The 23,088-nt window shown below is 46.2% G+C and overlaps 1 protein-coding gene across 6 annotated transcripts in view; it reads left to right on the forward strand.

Moving 5' to 3' along the window:
* The window catches only part of LOC119966976 (dynein heavy chain 8, axonemal-like), a 1,648,910-nt gene that overhangs the window by 942,345 nt on the left and 683,477 nt on the right, over positions 1 to 23,088 (forward strand). For all 6 annotated transcript variants that reach the window (XM_038798944.1, XM_038798946.1, XM_038798947.1 and 3 more), the window contains 3 exons: positions 516 to 715; positions 11,372 to 11,525; positions 16,049 to 16,212. In XM_038798944.1, the coding sequence (XP_038654872.1) occupies positions 516 to 715; positions 11,372 to 11,525; positions 16,049 to 16,212 (518 nt within the window). The remainder of the gene's footprint in view (positions 1 to 515; positions 716 to 11,371; positions 11,526 to 16,048; positions 16,213 to 23,088) is intronic.

Raw genomic sequence — 23,088 nt, forward strand, 5'->3', positions numbered from 1 at the left:
AATAGTTTCCCCACCACTGAGTTTAGACTGACTGGCCTGTAGTTTCCTGGTTCATCCCTTCTTCCCTTTTTGAATGATGGTACCACAATGGATACATTTAATCTGGACCTGAATATTTGTCTACTTTTGAGCCTGGCAAACCACTCAAAACCTTCTCTCCCTCCATGTTAACCTCTTTAATTTTATTACAGTCCTTCTCCCTGATTTCTATACCCACACCGTCCCTCTCACGAGTGAACACTGACACAAAGTATTAATTTAGAACCCTACCTATGTCCTGGGTAATGAATTTATTTCAAAAGAAAACATACCTTCCAGATAGCAGGAATTTTTAAGTCTTGTTTTTCTTGAGTAGGGATAAAGTTTGTATGGCAATGGCTAAAGAAGATTGAACTCAGCCTGAATGGACACGACCAGACACAAATAGCTTATTTTATATTAAATAATACTATAAATCTACAATCAATTAATAAGATAGTGACTAATATTAGCTGTTATATTGTAATGTCTTTCAGGATATCTGCATCTCCTCTGTGAAAGAGAAGGACATTGAGGCAAAATTGACCCAGGTGATGCAAACGTGGGTCAGTCAGACTCTGAGTTTCTCTCAGTTTAAGACTCGAGGAGAACTGTTACTAAAAGGAACAGAGACAGGAGAAATCATAACAATGATGGAGGACAGTTTAATGATCTTGAACTCTTTACTGAGCAACAGGTACCCTCAACAAATAACAACAATAATTTGCATTTATATATCGTCTCTCAAAGAACATATTTATAAAGTAAATGTCAATAAGTAAATAGGGCAGCACGGTAGCATAGTGGTTAGCACAATTGCTTCACAGCTCCAGGGTCCCAGGTTCAATTCCCGGCTGGGTCACTGTCTGTGCGGAGTCTACATGTTCTACCCGTGTGTTTGTGGGTTTCCTCCGGGTGCTCCGGTTTCCTCCCACAGTCCAAAGATGTGCGGGTTAGGTGGATTGGCCATGCTAAATTGCCCTTAGTGTTGGTTGAGTGGGGTTACTGGCTTATGGGGATAGGGTGGTGTGGGCTTGGGTAGGGTGCTCTTTCCAAAAGCTGGTGCAGACTCGATGGGCTGAATGGCCTACTTCTGCACTGTAAGTTCTACAATAACAAATTTTAGGAACAAAGAGCTTTTTTCAAATGTGTAGGTTTTACGAATAACCAATAAAGGAGGCTATGGCATGTGCAATCTCAGTTGCTGAGAGGATCAGGGATGGGATTTATCCTCAAAGTCTCTCTCTCCATTGGATAAAGTTCCACAATCTCAGCAGATAGGACGATTGGTCCAGGTGGTGGCTGGCTTCATGTCCCTGTGTCCGGACCAAATAGGAAAACAGAGCAGTTGCCTGGAGCACCAGGTCCGGAACCCAAAAGTGTGCACGTATACAGCATCCTCTGACTTGAAAACACACAATTGCAAGTGTCGACTAGTGTCTGTCTCAGAGCGGTCCTGTCTCTGATGGATCTGGGCCCCTATTTCCAGATTTACGAGGCTGAGGTGGGTCCTGAGCCATTGTCCCATTAGTAACTCTGCTGATGCTACTCCCGTGGTAGCACGAAGGGTCGTCCGGTAACTGAAGAGAAAACAAGCCAGTTGGCATCTCCAAGATCCTGTGGTCAGTTTCTTCATTGCCCTTTTGAAGGTTTGGACCTCCCACTTGGTCAAACCATTCAAGGCTGGATGATACGGGGCGCTCCGTACATACCGAATTCCATTCGAGGCCATGAATGACTCAAACACTTTGCTGGTGTATGCGGCGCCATTATCCGACACGAGCATTTCAGATATTCCATGGGTGCTGAATGTGTGCTGCAGCCGATCCACGGTTGTCTTTATGGTCACAGTGTGCACCTTGTGGACCTTGAGCCACTTAGAATGGACGCCAACCATAACAAGAAATGTTGCCCCCTGGAATGGGCCGGCGAAGTCTCTGTGGATGCGGGACCAAGGTGTTCCAGGCCATTCCCAAGGGTCCATTGGTGCAGCCTGAGGGGCCTTCTGGTTCTCCTGGCAAGAGCTGCAGCACTGGGCCACCTTTTTAATGTCCAAGTCTATTATGATAGAAGTTACCTGCAGTTTGAGAGGGAGAAGCTGCAATCAGATGTAACGGCATTACAATTAAATAAGGGTAACTACAAAGACATGAGGGAGGAGCTGGACAGAGTTGGTTGGAAAAGGAGCCCAGCAGGGAAGACAGTGGAACAGCAACAGCAGGAGTTTTTGGGGTTATTCGGGAGGCATAACAGAAATTCATCCCAAGGAGGAAGAAACATGCTAAGGGGAGGAAAGGCATCCATGGCTGACGAGGGAAGTCAAGGACAGCATCAAAGCTAAAGAAAAAGCATACAAAGTGGCGAGAATTAGTGGGAAGCCAGAGGATTGGGAAGCCTTTAAAAGCGAGCAAAGGATAACTAAAAAAGCAATAAGGGAGGAGAAGAGTGCAAGCTAGCTAGTAATACAAAGGAAGATGGGAAGAATTTTTTTCAATATATAAAAGGTAAGTGAGAGGCAAAAATAGACGTTGGACCACTGGAAAATGTGGCTGGAGAAGTAATAATGGAAACAAAGAAATGGCAGATGAATTCAATAGTTACTTTGCATCAGTCTTTGTGATGGAAGACACCAGTGGGATGCCAGAGCTCCAGGAGAACCAGGGGGCAGAGGTGAGTGCAGTGACCATTACTAAGGAGAAGCTTCTGGGGAAACTGAAAGGTCTGAATGTGAATAAATCACCTGGACCGGATGGACTACACCCCAGGGTTATAAAAGAGATAGCTCAAGAGATTATGGAGCCATTGGTGATGATGTTACAGGAATCACTGGAGGCATGAAGTGTCCCAGAGGACTGGAAAGTGGCTAATGTAACACCACTGTTTACGAAGGAAGAAGACGGGAAATTATAGGCTAGTTAGCCTGACTTCGGTCATTGGTAAGATTTTAGAGTCTGTCATTAAAGTTGAGATCGCGGAGTACTTGGAAGTGCATGTTAAAATAGGACTGAGTCAGCACGGCTTTGTCAAGGGGAGGTCACGTCTCACAAATCTGTTAGAGTTCTTTGAGGAAGTAACAAGGAAGTTAGACAAAGGAAAACCAGTGGACATGATTTATTTAGATTTCCAGAAGGCCTTTGACAAGGTGCCGCATAGGAGACTGTTAAATAATTTAAGAGCCCATGGTGTTCTATATAAGATCCTGGCATGGATAGAGGATTCGCTGACTGGCAAAAGGCAGAGAGTGGGGATAAAGGGATCTTTTTCAGCATGGCAGCCGGTGACTAGTGGTGTGCCTCAGGGATCTGTGCTGAGATTACAACTTTTCACAATATACATTAATGATCTGGAAGCAGGAACTGAAGGCACTGTTGTTAAGTTTGCAGATGATACAAAGATCTGTAGAGGGACAGGTAGTATTGGGGAAGCAAGGCGGCTGCAGAAGGATTTGGACAAGCCAGGAGAGTGGGCAATGAAGTGGCAAATGAAATACAATGTGGAAAAGTGTGAGGTTATGCACTTTGGAAGGAGGAATTTAGGCAGAGACTATTTTCTTAATGGGGAAATGTTCAGGAAATCAGAAGCACGAAGGGATTTGGGGTCCTTGTTCACGATTCTCTTAAGGTTAACGTGAAGGTTCAGTCGGCAGTTAGGAAGGCAAATGCAATGTTAGCATTCATGTCAAGAGGGCTAGAATACAAGACCAGGGAGGTATTTCTGAGGCTGTGGGTGTATTGTGAGCAGTTTTGGGCCCCATATCTAAGGAAGGATGTGCTGGCCTTGGAAAGTGTCCAGAGGAGGTTCACAAGAATGATCCCTGGAATGAAGAGCTTGTCGTATAGGAACGGTTGAGGACTCTGGGTCTGTACTCGTTGGAGTTTAGAAGGATGAGGGGGGGATCTTATTGAAACTTACAGGATACTGCATGGCCTGGATAGAGCGGACGTGGAGAGAATGTTTCCAGTTGTGGGAAAAACTAGAACCAGAGGACACCATCTCAGACCAAAGGGACAATCTTTTAAAACAGAGACGAGGAGGAATTTCTTCAGCCAGGAGATGGTAAATCTGTGGAACTCTGCCGCAGAAGGCTGTGGAGGCCAAATCACTGAGTGTCTTTAAGACAGAGATAGATAGGTTCTTGACCAATAAGGGGATCAGGGGTTATGGGGAGAAGGCAGGAGAATGGAGATGAGAAAATATCAGCCATGATTGAATGCTGGAGCTGACTCGATGGGCCGAGTGACCTAATTCTGCTCCTATGTCTTATGGTCTTATCCTGGACCACCAAACATAGCTGTGGGCAAGCACCTTCATCTTGGTTACCACCGGGTGTCCATGTGGAGGTTTTGTAATAAAAGCGCACGATGGTGTTCCGGGATGACAACCCATGTCCCTCACAATATGAAGCCATCCTCCACACTCAGCTCCGCGAGCTTCATCGTATAGGCCCGCAGATTGTTAGGCAAAGAGCTGTGTTGGCCCCCATACTGGATCATGTGTCGGACCCAAGATAGCTGCAGGTCTGCCTGGGTCCACTCTTTTATGTGAGCCCCGTGACCAGCAACAAATCCATGAAGTGAAGTGGCAGCCAGTATTCCTGCGGCTGAGGCGGTTGGCGACGGTCTTGTGGAGAGAAGCAGGTGTCTCAATGTGTCGGCATGTGAGATCCGGGTGACGGGCGGTGTCTAATGTGTTCTTTTACGCTGTTAGGAGTAGCAGCCAACGCTGGACCCGGGCAGACACAATTGGAGGAATCGCTTAATCCTCTTTCAATAGCCCAAGTCAAAGTTTGTGGTCGGTATAGACCGTGAATGCGTGGCTGTAGACATACTGGTGGAACGCCCTCACGCCAAATGCGATAGCCAGGCCCTCCTTGATTTGGGCATAGTTGTGCTCGGTATCGATTAGTGCGCGCGCGAAAGGTACCAGTTCCTCTGACGTGTCGAGCATCCAGTGTTCTCCTACGCCATAAGGGGAAGATGTGGGTGTTCTGGGTCGAACTGTGTCAGCGGCTTCGCGGATGGAAACTGCCGCTTGACCTCTTGGAACGCGTCCTGGTGTGGGAGGTTCCATTCCCACTGGTGTCCTTTCTTTACTAATAGGTGGAGTGGGCTAAGCAGCGAGGCCAAGTTGGGGATGAATTTGAGCCGTTGTAAAAAAGAGTGGAGTTCAGTCGGGCCTTGATGGGGGCCTGTCAGATGGCCTGCACTTTGTCTTCCACTGGGTGAAGCCCCCTCATGTCGACCTGGTACCCTAAATAGATGACTTTGCAGGGGGGGGTGTTAAAAATGCACTTCTCTCTGCAGAGGCAGACGCTGGCCTGTTCAAATCGCCGGAGGATTTCAGCGAAGTTCTCAAAATGTTCCTTGGCCAAGGCTGCGGTAATGTGTACATCACCTAGATATATTGCCACCCTGGGTAGGCCCTGCAGGATGTTTTCCATCACATGTTTTAAAATCACACAGGCCGATGTAACCCCGAAAGGCAGTCGGGTGTAATTGTACAACCCTCAGTGGGTGTTGACTGTAACATACCTCCGAGACTCAGGATCCAGGATCAGCTGTAGGTACGTGTGGCTCATGTCGAGCTTCATGAACTTTTATACCCCGCTGAGTTTGGCGTACAGGTCCTCAGTGTGTGGAACTGGGTAACGTTCAAGGTGAGAAACCCGGTTTACTGTCACCTTGTAGTCTCCGCAGAGACGTATGGACCCGTCGGGCTTTAGTACCAGGACCACTGGCGCAGTCTAAGTAGCGAGGGGACAGCTGGATGATGCCCAAGAGTTTCAAACAGTCCAACTCTGCATCGACCTTGGGCCGCAGCACATACGGCAGTGGGTAGGTACGGAAACTTCTCGTCCACACTAATTTTGGCCACTGAGTCCTTTATCGTCCCAATGCCTTCAGCGTAAACTCCTTCCGGGCTGTGGGGGTTCATGTGACAGATGGTTTGCCAATCCAACTTTAAATGGCACAGCCAATCATGGCCCAATAAGCTGGGTCTTCCCCCGAAACTACCATCAAGAACAAGCATGTCGATCGGTCCCTGTATGCCACAGTCACGTGCGTGATGCCCTCAGTAGCCAAGGGCTTCAATGTTTGTAGCCAATTGCCATCTGTTACCCGAAGGTCCCAAGTCTGAACAGTAAAGGAATTAAGGGTTGTGGTGAGCGCACGTAAATGGAGCTAAGTCCAGAAAAAGATCAGCCATGATTTATTGAATGGCAGAGCGGGCTTGAGGGGCCAGATGGACTCCTCCTGCTCCTGGTTCTTACGTTCATACATCTGGAATGTCCAACAACTGGTCACCGAGACTGCCGCTCCGGTATTGACCATCATTTCAATAGGGTGCCCATTCACCGTTAATGCAATCTAGATGGGTGCGACCCTGGGGGCTGTAACATAGTGCAACTGCTCGTACTGTTCCTGGTTTAGCACACTGGGCTAAATCACTGGCTTTTAAAGCAGACCAAGGCAGGCCAGCAGCACGGTTCAATTCCCGTACCAGCCTCCCCGAACAGGCGACTAGGGGCTTTTCACTGTAACTTCATTGAAGCCTACTCATGACAATAAGCGAGTTTCATTTTCATTTCATTTCATTTCATTTCCTGCTTTTCAACATAGTATGCTTGACATCTAGGGGGTCGGTAATGCATGAGGGGGTTCATTTGAGAACAGAACCTTTACGGGCCTGTCTGGCATCCCAGCCCTGTTCGTGGCATCCAGCCCGCAGACTCTGGCCATCACATTAGTGCTCTGACTCAGGGGAATCATCCTGGTTGTGCCCGGATGCACCATAGCGACGGTCTTTGGTCCCATGGTCGGTTCCGCTTCACGGAAGCTCGTGTCTCTCAGGAGCAGTTGCTTTGGAGACCAAGGTTCAGTTCCGACAAGCCCTGCAACTCTTGGACCCCATGCTCCGCGCTCTCCCAGGAAACAGCTAAGGATTAAGTAGGCCTCTGTAAGGAGTTTCCTTTGGGTACCGGTGTCTGGGAATGCACACAAGGAAACAGTCTGTTAAAGATTTGGACAGCGCAGCCCCAAACTCACAGGAGGAGGTGAGCATTCTTAAGTGTGCCAAATATGCACTATTTGATTGTTCTTGGACCTGCGAGACCGTGTGAAAATGGAACCGGTGGACAGTTATCGAGGGCTGCGGGTTAAGATGCACTTCGAACAGGACCACTAACACAGCCGAAGACTTAGAGTCTGGCCTGTGTGGGGGGGCTTTTGATGAGTGCATAGGTGGATCACCTGACTGTAGTCAACAGGATAACAGTCTGTCGTTCATCCCCAATGATTGCATTAGACCAAAAAAAATATTGTACCCGCTCTACATACAGGGTCCAGTCATCGGTACCATCATCGAATTGTTCAAATTTCGTGATGTGCGGCATCTCACCATTCAAAGTGGAGGTCTCTGTGTGCTTGGAAAAAGTGCTAACCATCTCCACCTCGGCCCCGTTGATGCTGACAGGGGTGTGTACAGTACTTTGCTTCCTGAAGTCAAGTCAATGACCAGCTCTTTAGTTTTGCTGGCATTGAGGGAGAGATTGTTGTAGCTGCACCACTCCACTAAGTTCTCTATCTCCCTCCTGTATTCTGACTCGTCATTATTCGAGATCCAGCCCACGGTGGTCGTATCGTCAGCAAACGTGAAGATGGAGTTGGAACCAAATTTTGCCACGCAGGCGTGTGTGTACAGGGAGTAGAGTAGGGGGCTAAGTACGCAGCCTTGCGGGGCCCCAGTATTGAGGACTATAGTGGATGAGGTGTTGTTGTTAATTCTGTTGTTCACACTGTCGATGATACTTCCATCGTTTTGCTGATGATTGAGATGATACCGATGGGGTGGTAGGCTAGGTTGAATTTGTCTTTTTTTTGGACAGGGAATATCTGTGCAATTTTCCACAGTGCCGGTAGATCCTATTATAATGGTTGCACTGGAAAATCTTGGCTAGGGTCACAGGTACTTGTGGAGCACATGTCTTCAGTATTATTGCCAGAAAATTGTCAAGGCCCAGAGCCTTTGCAGTATCCAGTGCCTTTAATATCATAATATCACGTAGAGTGAATCTAATTAGCTGAATTAGATTCTAATCTGTGATGCTGGGGATCTCAGGAGGAGGCTGAGATGGACCATCCATTTCATACTTCTTGCAGAAGATTGTTGTGAATGTGTTTTGTTTTACACTGATCTGCTTGGCTCCCCTACCATTGAAGGTGGAGATATTCATGGAACCCCCTCCTCCTGGTTATTATTTAATTGTTCACCATCATTTAATACTGGATTTGGCCAGACTGCAGAGCATAGATCTGATCTGTTGGTTGTGGTATCACTCAGCTCTGTTTATTGTATTTTTTTTCCCATGTTTGGCATGCTGATATTAATGTGCTTAAGCAAATTGACATCTCCTTTTTAGGTGTGCTTAGTTCTTCTCCTGGTATGCCCTCCTCCACTCTTCATTGTACCAGGGTAAATCACCTGGCTGAATGGTAATGGTAAAACAAGGGATATGCTGAGCCATGAGATTACAAATTAGATTGGATTGGATTGGATTGGATTTGTTTATTGTCATGTGTACCAAGGTACAGTGAAAAGTATTTTTCTGCAAGCAGCTCAACAGATCATTCAGCACATGGAAGAAAAGGGAATTAAACAAAATTCAAGAACATACATGATAATACATAATAGGGCAACACAAGATATACAATGTAACTACATAAGCATTGGCATCTGTTGAAGCATACAGGGTGTAGTGTTGATGAGGTCAGTCAATAAGAGGGTCATTTAGGAGTCTGGTGACAGTGGGGAAGAAGTTGTTTTTGAGTCTGTTCGTGCGTGTTCTCAGACTTCTGAATCTCCTGCCCGATGGAAGAAGTTGGAAAAGTGAGTAAGCCGGGTGGGAGGGATCCTTGATTATGCTGCCCGCTTTCCCCCGGCAGCGGGAGGTGTAGATAGAATCAATGGATGGGAGGCAGGTTCGTGTGATGGACTGGGCGGTATTCACGACTCTCTGAAGTTCCCTGCGGTCCTGGGCCGAGCAGTTGCCATACCAGGCTGTGATCCAGCCCGATAGGATGCTTTCTATAGTGCATCTGTAAAAGTTGGTAAGAGTTAATGTGGATATGCCGAATTTCCTTAGTTTCCTGAGGAAGTATAGGCGCTGTTGTGCTTTCTTAGTGATAGCGTCGACGTGAATGGACCAGGATAGATTTTTGGTGATGGGCACCCCTAGGAATTTGAAACTGCTCACCATCTCTACCTCGGCTCCGTTGATGCTGACAGGGGTGTGTACAGTACTTTGCTTCCTGAAGTCGATGACCAGCTCTTTAGTTTTGCTGGCATTGAGGGAGAGATTGTTGTCGTTTGTGGTTATGTATAATTGTGGTTATGTATAATTATTCTACTACTTGTGGGCCATGATGCCTCGTCTTGGTTTCTAATCTCTCCAAATGTACCACATTGGTAGTGTCACACATCACAGTGACAAGTATCTTCAATGTGAAGAAGGAAGGATGTGCTGGCCTTGGAAAGGGTCAGAGGAGGTTCACAAGAATGATCCCTGGAATGAAGTGCTTCCCATATGCGGAACAGTTGAGGACTCTGGGTCTGTACTGGTTGGAGATCAGAAGGATGACGGGGGGGGGATCTAGAAATGAGGCTATGACAGGTGAGGACCTTGAGAGTATTGTTATCATATCACTAAGGAGGTAGTGATGGGCAAGCTAATGGGGCTAAAGGTAGACAAGCCTCCTGGCCCTGATGGAATGCATCCCAGCGTGCTAAAAGAGATGGCTAGGGAAATTGCAAATGCACTAGTGATAATTTACCAAAATTCATTAGACTCTGGGGTGGTCCCAGCGGATTGGAAATTAGCAAATGTGACACCACTGTTTAAAAAAGGAGGTAGGCAGAGAGTGGGTAATTATAGGCCAGTGAGCTTAACTTCAGTAGTAGGGAAGATGCTGGAATCTATCATCAAGGAAGAAATCGCGAGGCATGTGGATAGAAATTGTCCCATTGGGCAGATGCAGCATGGGTTCATAAAGGGCAGGTCGTGCCTAACTAATTTAGTGGAATTTTTTGAGGACATTACCAGTGCGGTAGATAACGGGGAGCCAATGGATGTGGTAGATCTGGATTTCAAGAAAGCCTTTGACAAGGTGCCACACAAAAGGTTGCTGCATGAGATAAAGATGCATGGCATTAAGGATAAAGTAGTAGCATGCATAAAGGATTGGTTAATAAATAGAAAGCAAAGAATGGGGATTAATGGGTGTTTCTCTGGTTGGCAATCAGTAGCTAGTGGTGTCCCTCAGGGATCAGTGTTGGGCCCACAATTGTTCACAATTTACATAGATTATTTGGAGTTGGGGACCAAGGGTAATGTGTCCAGGTTTGCAGACGACACTAAGATGAGTGGTAAAGCGAAAAGTGCAGACAATACTAGAAATCTGCAGAGGGATTTGGATAGGTTAAGTGAATGGACTAAGGTCTGGCAGATGGAATACAATGTTGACAAATGTGAGGTTATCTATTTTGGTAGGAATAACAGCAAAAGGGATTATTATTTAAATGATAACATATTAAAACATGCTGCTGTGCAGAGAGACCTGGGTGTGCTAGTGCATGAGTCGCAAAAAGTTGGTTTACAGGTGCAACAGGTAATTAAGAAGGCAAATGGAATTTTGTCCTTCATTGCTAGAGGGATGGAGTTTAAGACTAGGGAGGTTATGCTGCAATTGCATAAGGTGTTAGTGAGGCCACACCTGGAGTATTGTGTTCAGTTTTGGTCTCCTTACCTGAGAAAGGGCGTACTGGCACTGGAGGGTGTGCAGAGGAGATTCACTAGATTAATCCCAGAGCTGAAGGGGTTGGATTACGAGGAGAGGTTGAGTAGACTGGGACTGTACTCCTTGGAAGTTAGAAGGATGAGGGGGGATCTTATAGAAATATTTAAAATTATGAAGGGAATAGATAGGATAGATGCGGGCAGATTGTTTCCACTTGTCTTTACAGGGCCTATCTGGCATCCCAGCCCTGTTTGTGGCATCCAGCCCGAGGCCTCCGGCCATCACATTGGTGTTCTGACTCTGGAGTGGAGAAGGTGGCGTGTGTTGGGTGGAAGGGTGACTTTAATTCTGTTCATCTCTCCACAGATGCTGTGTGGCCTGCTGAATATTTCCAGCACGTTTTTGATTTTAGATTTGAAGCAGACATAATTGGCCTGACCCATGGCAACTCCTCAACTGTCTGCTATAATTCCATTTAAAGCTCTAATTCAATTAGTATTACAAAGAGGCCTATCATGCACAAGTATTGCATTAACTTCTGAAATTATTCTCTCCTGCAGGTATAATATGTACTATAAGAAGGATATTCAGATCTGGGTACATAACCTGACAACGTGCACAACTATAATAGAACAATGGCTTTTAGTCCAGAATCTGTGGATTTACCTGGAAGCTGTGTTTGTTGGAGGGGATATCGCCAAACAACTGCCACAGGTAATTTGTAAAATTAACCTCGATATATTAGCTAGCTTCAATGTTAATACTAACAGAATCAATTAGAAATGATGGGAGTGTTTTTGTGCCTGTTCTTCTCGCCAGTGAGAGTGAGAATGTGGGCACAAAGTCTCACAAGAGTCGGGATCATTTCCCAATTTTTCTCGCACCTCACCGGTGACATAGCGATATTTCTGCCCACAAAAGGCAGGAACCTATTCAAATGTATATTAATGATTTTACTTATTATTAAAAGGTCGACATCACACAATCCCTCCTCACTGAATATTCAAACTTTGCCAACGTGGCACCCCATCGGTGAGGTTTGGAAAAGGTTTCGGAAGATGGGAAACAGTCGAGAGGTTCCCGCCAGGGGTGTCGAGGTGACTACACCCCGAGTGAGAAGAAGGGCATGTCTGGGCACTACTCCCTGGCACTGTCCCCGGCACAGGTGGTCCAATTATGCGTGGTGGGAGGAAGAGCGCCAAGGTTTTTGAAGGGGGGAGAACTTGGCAGCAATGGGGGAGCAGCCATTGAAGAGCATCTTGCAGTGATGGAAGGGAGCAGGCATTGAAGGGGCAGAGCTGGCATTGACATGGGAGTGGGTATTGAGGGAGGCCTTGTAGTGATGGGGGGAGCAGGCAGTGACGGCAGAGCTGCAACAACATTGCCATGGTGATTGTGGGGGCGCAGGGGGAGCCCCTGATAATTATGCCATGGGGGTGGTGGGGAGACAGCTCCAGATAAATGCACCATTGCGGAGTAGAGCTTCTGATACCTTTGTGGTTGGGTGGGTCTGAGGAAATTTAAGTTCAGTTCTGATTGGGGTGCCTTGTAAAGACAGTGCCCTGATCTTTGTAGAGCTGGCCTTGCCAGACTGATGTCCCCTGATTTTATTTTTGAGAGTCAGAAAGTCTGATCTGAAAACTCGGCTGTGCAGCTGGAGAGATACATGCCAGCTTTCTCACAGATCCTGACAAATTATGGCAAAATTCCACCCATGATTGAGGAATGGGTTGGTGACATGCTTATGTTATTGGTGTTTGCTGGTGTTGCAATGCTTTTGGCTGCTTTCAAAACAACTTCACTACAATCATCAGTGGCCTGGCACAATTCCTTTTGGCGTGGAAGTAAAATGAGCAGCCAGTAAGGCAGGGGAGAGCAGGGACAGCAAGTCAAGAAGGACGCTGCACATGGTCCCTGTAAGAATCAGTAGAAATATTTTACAAAGGTGAACTTGACTGTTAGAATCCAGGGGACAGTATCATCAGCCGAGGAGAATGTTATCAGTGGTTGTCCAACAAAGGTCTGTGTTGTCACCTCTGATTAGTAAGTTTGCAGACGACACAAAGGTTGGTGGAATTGCGGATAGCGATGAGGATTGTCAGAGGATACAGCAGGATTTAGATCATTTGGAGACTTGGACGGAGAGATCGCAGATGGAGTTTAATTCAGACAAATGTGAGGTAATGCATTTTGGAAGGTCTAATGCAGATAGGGAATATACAGTGAATGGTAGAACCCTCAAGAGTATTGAAACTCAGAGAGATCTAGGTGTACAGGTTCACAGGTCAGTGAAAGGGGCAACACAGGTGGAGAAGGTAGTCAAGAAGGCATACGGCATGCTTGCCTTCATTGGCCGGGGCATTGAGTATAAGAATTGGCAAGTCATTTTGCAGATGTATAGAACCTTAGTTTGGCCACACTTGGAGTATAGTGTTCAATTCTGGTCGTCACACTACCAGAAGGATGTGGAGGCTTTAGAGAGGGTGCAGAAGAGATTTACCAGGATGTTGCCTGGTATGGAGGACATTAGTTATGAGGAACGGTTGAATAAACTCGGTTTGTTCTCACTGGAACGATGGAGGTTGAGGGGCGACCTGATAGAGGTTTACAAAATTATGAGGGGCATAGACAGAGTCAGAGGCTTTTCCCCAGGGTAGAGGGGTCAATTACTAGGGGGCACAGGTTTAAGGTGCGAGGGGCAAGGTTTAGAGGAGATGTACGAAGCAAGTTTTTTTACACAGAGGGTAGTGGGTGCCTGGAACTCACTGCCGGAGGAGGTGGTGGAAGCAGGGACGATAGTGACATTTAAGGGGCATCTTGACAAATACATGATGGGAATAGAGGGATACGGCCCCAGGAAGTGTAGAGGATTGTAGTTTAGTCGGGCAGCATGGTCGGCACAGGCTTGGAGGGTCGAAGGGCCTGTTCCGGTGCTGTACTTTTCTTTGTTCTTTGTTCTTTAGTTTAATAATTCCATAGATATATTTGGAGTTCGGAGTCACAAGCATAATAGCGAAATTTGTAGTTGATACAAAAGTGGTTAACTCCAAAGCTGAAAAGAATAAGACATGAGAAGATTTGAATGTACTTGGGAATTCGGAAGGCATGTAACAGATAAAATTCAGTGTGGAGAAATGTAAAGTGCTTTGGGGATTAAAAAAAGGAATTACTATTACTTCATTTGGAAAGAAAATAATAATGTGCATGGAAAATCAAAGAGCCTGATTTATGGTCAATTAAAACAATTAATACAATGGCGGTATGTAAAGTAAGTACTTTCTTGGAAGGGAGGAACAGGTAAATACTGAGCTAAATAGCAAAGTTATCTTGCCACTTAATAAATCATTGGTATGATAGTATTTAGAATATTGTGTTCAGTTCTTGTCAACAGAATGTATATTGTAATTACTGAATTTATACAGAAGAAGGGTGGCACAGTGGTTAGCATTGCTGCCTCACAGCGCCAGGGACCTGGGTTTGATTCTAACCTTGGGTCACTGACTGGGTGGAGTTTGCACTTACTCCCAGTGTCTGTGTGGGTTTCGTCTGGTTTCTTTAATTTCCTTCCACAGTCCAAGAAGTCCAGGTTAGGTGGATTGGCAATGCTAAATTGCCCCTTAGGGTGGAGTTGCAAGAATAGGGTGGGGGACTGGGCCTTGGCGGGGGGTTCTTTCAAAGGGTCGGTGCAAACTTGATTGGTCAAATGGCCCCCTTCTGCACTGTAGAAATTCTATGATTGTATGAATGCAAGTAGAATTAAGGAACTGGATTATGAGGAGCAATTATGTCAATTGGTCAATCATTTCAATTGGTCATGTTGTAACTGAACACACAAACATAAGGATTAGGAGCATGAAAAGACCATTCAGTCTCTCAAGCCCGCTCTGTCATTCAGTAAGTTCATGGTTGATCTGACAGTATATGTTCCACTCAGGGAGATGTATGACTTGGAGTAACCATGATAAATTTATCCTCCTCATGCTTTCCAACCAATCTGCAGCACTGACACAATTGACTATGCTATCCGGCTTCAACAACTTTCCTCAATTGTCCAGTTGCTTGGATTTGTCTTCATCTGGTTATATTCCTATCTATATAGTCTTAGCCAAATAATCACTTGAAATGGCTTCTCTCTCATCATGTCACTGAAAATGACAGTGGTAGCATTTATTAACAGGCGGATTGAGTTTAAGAGCCGTAAGGTTATACTGCAACTGTACAAGACCTTGGTGAGACCACATTTAGAGTATTGTGTGCAATTCTGGTCACCTCATTATAGGAAGGATTGGAAAGGGTGCAAAGGAGATTTACCAGGATGCTGCCTGGATTGGAGGGTAGGTCTTATGAGGAAAGGTTGAGGGAGCTTGGGCTTTTCTCATTGGAGCGAAGGACGATGAGAAATGACTTAATTGAGGTGTATAAGATGACGAGAGGGATAAATAGAGTGGACGTTCAGAGACTTTTTCCTCGGGTTGATGTAGCTGTTACAAGGGGGCATAACTATAAGGTTCATGTGGAAGATATAGGAGGGATGTCAGAGGTAGTTGGGGCGTGGAATGCACTCCCAGATATGGTAGTGAAGTCGGACACTTTAGGAACTTTCAAGCGGTTATTGGATAGGCTTATGGAGTGCACGAGAATGGTTGGGAGTAGGTTGATTTGATCTTAGTCTCAGATTAGTTCGGCACAACATTGTGGGCCAAAGGGCCTGTAGTGTGCTGTACAGTTCTATGTTCTATAAATTGTATGTTGCAGTCCATATGTATAGTGTTGGTAGAAGCTCCACTGTCTTTCCATCACATGTTTGACCAGGGGTCTTTCCCACTCTTACTACTTGCTATTGAAACAATGTACAAGTTGATACTCCACTTGGTTGGGTGCATTATGAACACAACATCCTTGACCTTGACCTTGAAGTCCTGGAGTAGAACTTACATAGAAACATACATAAAAAATAGAAGCAGGAGGAGCCATTCGGCACTTCGAGCCTGCTCCGCTATTCATTATGATCATGACTGATCATCAAGTTCAATATCTTGATCCTGCCTTCCCCCTATATCCCTTTAGCCCCAAGAGCTATCGCCAATTCCCTCTTGAAATTTCACAATGTATTACACAACTTGAATCCAGAGTTTTTGGCTCAGAGGCAGAGATGCTATCAGGACCTCCCCATAATATCATTGCGGTTCCTATTTTTTAAAAGCTTCGTATTGCTGAATTGTACCAATATTTTCTAGGAAGCAAAACGTTTTCAAAATGTTGATAAATCATGGATAAAGATCATGCAAAGAGCCCATGAAATGCCAACAGTCGTCCAGTGTTGTGTTGGAGATGACACTATGGGACAGCTTCTACCCCATTTACAAGAGCAACTGGAGGTTTGCCAAAAATCCCTAACAGGGTAAGGAAGTCAGAAACTGTACAATACTTGCATGTTACATATCGATAAGTATGGCGAATAATCAATGAGAAAAACAAATCAGCATAGGGTAAATAAGATCAGAGTTGAATTCAAGATTGGTGTGAGAGAAGTGGTTTCCAATTCATGGAGCATTGGCAGCAATACTGGGATAAGAGGGAACTCTGCCGCTGGTAAGGTCACTTGAACTGCACCAAGATTGCTGTTCTGGCACATCATACACGTAGGCCTGTAGACAGGCTTCAAATTAAATAGTTGGGGGATATTTACAAGTTCAATGTAAAATGACAAGAGTACAATGTAACAATTCACAGAATACAATAGGAAAGGGCGGAACGCACAAACATAAATGTGCACCAACACAATGGGTCAGAGTAGCACTAAATGATAAAAGACAGGATTAAAGGCCCTTACTATGAAGCATTCATAACAATATGTAGCACAAATTAGAAGTTGAATGGTACAATATGGCACCTATTACAGAAATAGTGATTGCAAAATGACCATGGCTCAGAGCTGAATATTCAAGGATATTTGACATTAGGTAAGGATGGAAAAAAGGAAGAGGAGATAGCTCCATTAGAAAAAAATGAGATCAATAGAGCACTGAGGAATAATATTGGCTTGAAAGGTTAAGCTGCAGAATCAGTTTGGATGGTACGCGAAACATAGAAAATAGGAGCAGGAAGAGGCCATTCGGCCCTTTGAGCCTACTCCACCATTTATTATGATCATGGCTGATCATCCAATATGTTCCGGCTTTCCCCCCATATAGTTTGATCCCTTTCGTCCCAAGAGCGACATCTAACTCCTTCTTGAAAACATACAGGACGGGATTCTCCATCCCCGGGACGCCCAGAATAGATAGAATAGAATTTACAGTGCAGTAGGAGGCCATTCGGCCCATCGAGTCTACACCAGCCCTTTGAAAGAAAACCCCATTTAAGTCCACCCTATACCCGTAACCCAACCTAACCTTGTTGGACACTTAGGGCAATTTTGTAGGATGGCCAATCCACCTAACCTGTACGTCTTTGGACTGTGGGAGGAAACTGGAGCAACCGGAGGAAACCCACATAGATACGGCGAGAAAGTGCAGACTCCGCACAGTGACCCAAACTAGGAATTGAACCTAGCATCCTGGAACTGTGAAGCACCAGTACTAACCACTGTGCCACCGTGCCACCCAGAATGCATACCCCGATGGAGGATCGGAGTGTGGCGTTGACCCGAATACCAGGTTCCGACCCCTCGCTGATGGTGTGAATGGGTTCCACTCCAGATGCCAGCGGGAGCATGGAAATAAATGCATTTGAGTCTCTTTAGCAGGCCCGATGCCCTCTGCTCCGCCCTCTCGTGATTCTCCGGTCCCCATGGCCGGGAATTATATGGATGAGGTTCACTATGAGGTCTCAGTAAGTGTGAACCTGACATAGTGTGCCTTGCGGTGGGCAAAGGGGTCCACCACACCAGGGCCACAACTGTAGAGACCATCCGAGCCCAACCCCCCACACCGCAAATCAGCCCTGAACCCCTTCCCCCTGCATCACATAGGAGCCCCCAAACCCCTGATTGCCTGGGGACCCCTACGAGCCCCAAGTATGGGGATGACCCATTCCTTCCCCCACAGGAACACCGGTAATAGGGGGACCACCACAGGGCCCCCTGTAATAAGGGGACCCCCCCCCCCCCATGGGGACACCTCTAATAAGAGGATCCCTGTAATAGGGGGATCCCCACGGGGCCCGCTGTAATAAGGGGACCCCCACGAGGACCTAATAAGGGGACCCCTGTAATGGGGGACCCCCACGGCGACCCCTCTAATAGGGGGACCAGTTACAGGGACCCCTGTAATAAGAGGACACCCCACACATAGTACCCTTCTTACAAAGATCCCTCAGGAAAAAGACCACTGACTGGAAGCTAGAGAGCAGTGCGGACTGGAACAGTGGGAAGCATTATAGCTGTAACATTTACCTTGCTGGTCCAGTGTCTATTCCTCCAAGGTGAGCAGCTGTGCATGCCTCTGGTTCCCACAGATCCACTGTCTGCAATCCATTTATGCCTTTCCAGTAGTGGATTGTGATTGACATCACATAACCATCTGCTTCATTAATTCATTCGTCTCCTTTCACACTTCAGTGGCCTAAGTGGTGACATCGCAATGTTTGATTGATTGATATTTATTGTCACTTGTACCGAAGGGAATGTACACAGTACGTACATAGTAGACAAAAGAATAATCGACAGAGTAATTGACAAATGGTATATCAACATAGTGATTGGTTACATTACAGTGTGGAACAAGGGCCAAACAAAGCAATACATGAGCAAGAGCAGCATAGGGTGTTGTGAATAGTGTTCTTACAGGGAACAGATCAGTCCGAGGGAGAGTTGTTGAGGAGTCTAGTAACTGTGGGGAAGAAGTTGTTCCTATGTCTGGATGTGCGGGTCTTCAGACTTCTGTATCTTCTACCTGATGGAAGGGTCTGGAAGAGGGCAAAGCCTGGGTGGGAGGGGTCTCTGATAATGCTGCCTGCCTTCCTAGACACAATCAAAGGTATGGTGGCAAGCTTGTGTGATACGTTGGGCTGAGTTCACCACACTCTGCAGTTTCTTGCGATCTTGGGCCGAGCTGTGATGCAGCCAGATAGGATTCTCTCTATAACACATATGTAGATGTTTGTGCGAGTCGATGCAGACATGCTAAATTTCTTTAGCTTCTGTCGGAAGTAGAGGCATTGTTGGGCCTTCTTGACTGTTGCATCAACATGAGTGGACCAGGACAGAGTGTTGGTGATAGTGACCCGCAAGAACTTAAAGCTATTGACCATCTCTACTTTGTAGACGGAGGGTGTGTGTCGTGCTAATAGAACATAGAACATAGAACACTACAGCGCAGTACGGGCCCTTCGGCCCTCGATGTTGCGCCGACCTGTGAAACCATCTGAAGCCTATCTGACCTACACTATTCCATTTTCATCCATATGTCTATCCAGTGACCACTTAAATGCCCTTAAAGTTGACGAGTCTACTACTATTGCAGGCAGGGCGTTCCACACCCCTACTACTCTCTGAGTAAAGAAACTGCCTCTGACATCTGTCCTATATCTATCACCCCTCAATTTAAAGCTATGTCCCCTCGTGTTGGTCATCACCATCCGAGGAAAAAGACTCTCACTGTCCACCCTATCTAACCCTCTGACTATCTTATATGTCTCTATTAAGTCACCTCTCAGCCTTCTCCTCTCTAACGAAAACAACCTCAATTCCCTGAGCCTTTCCTCGTAAGACCTTCCCTCCATACCAGGCAACATCCTAGTAAATCTCCTCTGAACCCTTTCCAAAGCTTCCACATCCTTCCTATAATGTGGTGACCAGAACTGCACGCAGTACTCCAGGTGTGGCCGCACCAGAGTTATGTACAGCTGCAGCATGACCTTGTGGTTCCGAAACTCAATCCCCCTGCTTATAAAGGCTAGCACACCATATGCCTTCTTAACAGCCCTATTAACCTGGGTGGCAACTTTCAGGGATTTATGTACCTGGATGCCGCGATCTCTCTGTTCATCTACACTACCAAGAATCTTGCCATTAGCCCAGTACTCTGCATTCCTGTTACTCCTTCCAAAGTGAACCACCTCACACTTTTCCGCATTAAACTCCATCTGCCACCTCTCAGCCCAGCTCTGCAGCTTATCTATGTCCCTCTGTATCCTATAACATCCTTCAGCACTATCCACAACTCCACCGACCTTCGTGTCATCTGCAAATTTACTAACCCATCCTTCTACACCCTCTTCCAGGTCATTTATAAAAATGACAAACAGAAGTGGCCCCAAAACAGATCCTTGCGGTACACCACTAGTAACTGAACTCCAGGATGAACATTTGCCATCAACCACCACCCTCTGTCTTCTTTCAGCTAGCCAATTACTGATCCAAACCGCTAAATCACCTTCAATTCCATACTTCCTTATTTTCTGCAATAGCCTACCGTGGGGAACCTTATCAAATGCCTTACTGAAATCCATATACACCACATCAACAGCTTTACCCTGATCCACCTGTTTGGTCACCTTCTCAAAAAACTCAATAAGGTTTGTGAGACATGACCTACCCTTCACAAAACCGTGTTGAGTATCGCTAATCAACTTGTTCTTTTCAAGATGATTATAAACCCTATCTCTTATAACCTTTTCCAACATTTTACCCACAACCGAAGTAAGGCTCACAGGTCTATAATTACCAGGGTTGCCTCTACTCCCCTTCTTGAACAAGGGGACAACATTTGCTATCCTCCAGTCTTCCGGCACTATTCCTGTCGACAAAGACGACATAAAGATCAAGGACAAATGCTCTGCAATCTCCTCCCTGGCTTCCCAGAGAATCCTAGGATAAATCCCATCTGGCCCAGGGAACTTATCTATTTTGACATTTTCTAAAATTGCTAACACCTCCTCCTTTTGAACTTCAATTCCATCTAGCCTGGTCGACTGAACCTGAGTGTTCTCCTCGACAACATTGTCTTTCTCCAGTGTAAACACTGACGAAAAATATCCATTTAATGCTTCCCCTATCTCCTCTGATTCCACACACAACTTTCCACTATTATCCTTGATTGGCCCTAATCTTACTCTAGTCATTCTTTTGATCCTGATATACCTATAGAAAGCCTTAGGGTTTTCCTTGATCCTATCCGCCAACGACTTTTCGTGTCCTCTCCTCGCTCTTCTTAACTCTCCCTTTAGGTCCTTCCTGGCTAACTTGTAACTCTCACGTGCCCTAACTGAGCCTTCATGTCTCATCCTAACATAAGCCTTCTTCTTCCTCTTGACAAGTGCTTCAACTTCCTTAGTAAACCACGGTTCCCTTGCTCGGTTCCTGAAGGTTCCTGAAACCAAGGATCAGTTCCTTGGTCCTACCAACATTTACAGAGAGGTTGTTTTCGGTACACCATGCAACCAAGTGATTTATCTCCCTCCTGTAGAATGATTTGTCATTGTTGAGATATGACCGACCACAGTCATACCATCCGCAAACTTATAGATCGAATTGGAGTTAAATCTTACCACACAGTAGTATGTGTATAGGGAGTACAGTAGAGGACTGAGCACACATCCTTGCGTGGTCCCGGTGTTGAGGACTATTGTAGAAGAGGTGCTGTTACCTATCCTGACAGATTGCGGTCTGTTGGTGAGGAAGTCAAGGATCCAGCTGCACAGGGAGGGGTCAAGTCCAAGATTTCAGAGTTTGGTTATTAGTCTTGTCAGGATAAGGGTGTTTGTAAACATTACCCAGGCATGTGATTTCACTGCATATACCTCTCCCACATTCGGGGTGAGGGCCAGGGGACCACCCTGCACTATCCCTGGTACCCAGGGGTCTCCGATGGCCTGGGAAATTCCCAAGTGCCGTTCAGCCTGGTCCATGTTTGTGTGGACCAGTACTGAATGGTGCCCGACTGCAACCTCCCTGGGAAGGCTGGTAGATCCTGGGAGCCGGTAGAATGAAAACCTATGTGCTGTTTGGTCACGCCCCTTTTGAGTGGGATTCCGATTCCAATGCCTCGTGGGATATATCCAAGTCCGTGAGGCATTGGAATCGGAATTGTAAAAGCTGCCAGGAAGCCCGTGTGAGGCTTCTCCCGGCTGTGTTGCTCTCTCACTCATGCGCAAAGCGGCCAGTTGATCGCGCTTTACAGCATAACCAGGCAGACTTGCTGTTAGCAAACTAAAAAATAAATGCTTGTTGAACTGGAGTAAGAGAAGCGAGCTGCCGGGTGACGTATATAATAGTATTTGATCTCAGAGCTCATGGTATTCATATAAGTACGGGTTCCCCAAGTTACATCAAGTTTACAGAATTACAGAATCGCAGAATTGTTACAGCTCAGAAAGAAGGCATTTGGCCTATTGTGTCTGTGCAGGCTCTCCATATGAGAATCCTGACTTAGTGCCTTTCCCTCTGTCCCAACACATTGGGTAGCTCTTCCGATATTTTGGCAAAATGACAATTTCAGTGAGAAAAATGAACATAATCCAGCATAGTTGGCAAGAAATTGCACTGCATTTTTAGGCACTTAAAAAATATATATTTTTACCGTGAGTTTCACGCTCACCAATGGCAACCGCCCTCTGGTATGCTTGTCCCAGCATCACCTGAACTCATCAATCAGGGGACGCTCCATTTATACATCTCCGTAACACTCCCTGAACTTGTCCCAAGTCCATTCAGGGGGGCTGGCAGCCAGGAAGACAGCCCCAAGGTTTTAAAGGGAGCCCTCATGTAGATGCTGGCTGGGATGGAGAAGAGGTGAGACATCTACCCTCAAATCGGCAGGAGGCCTGCTAACAAGGTACCCAACGCAGCATAGGAGGCGGTGGCAGTGCCAGTGAGCACTAGCTCATTGCACAGGCAGATGGGAATCGAGTGCAGGAAGAAGATGAATGACCTCCTTTGTACAGCCAGGGTAATTCTCTATTCTCAGCTATCACCACAGAGATGTACACATCCATGACACGACCAATGGGAACTCACTCACAGTCACTTCACTGGGTCCAACAACTCGCCCTCCGACACACCTCCTATTCCTGACAACAACTACTCTCATCATCGTATCCCAGCCCCCACTCACCAACCATGCATGCCAGGCATCAGTCTAACCCAGCATACATCCTGCCTACCTCTCTTCATCTATCTCATTGCAGGACAAGCTTGAGCACAATCAGCAGGAGCGAGCATAGTCGTACGGTGTGATTCCCGAGGTGAAGACCCTCACTCCGTTCGAGGAGAGAGTCCTAGAGCTGGCCAGTAAGGAGCAGGACCCCACGTATGCCGAGAACTCCATGTTTGAAT

This window comes from Scyliorhinus canicula, chromosome 6 (assembly GCF_902713615.1).
Source record: "Scyliorhinus canicula chromosome 6, sScyCan1.1, whole genome shotgun sequence".
NCBI lineage: Eukaryota > Metazoa > Chordata > Chondrichthyes > Carcharhiniformes > Scyliorhinidae > Scyliorhinus > Scyliorhinus canicula.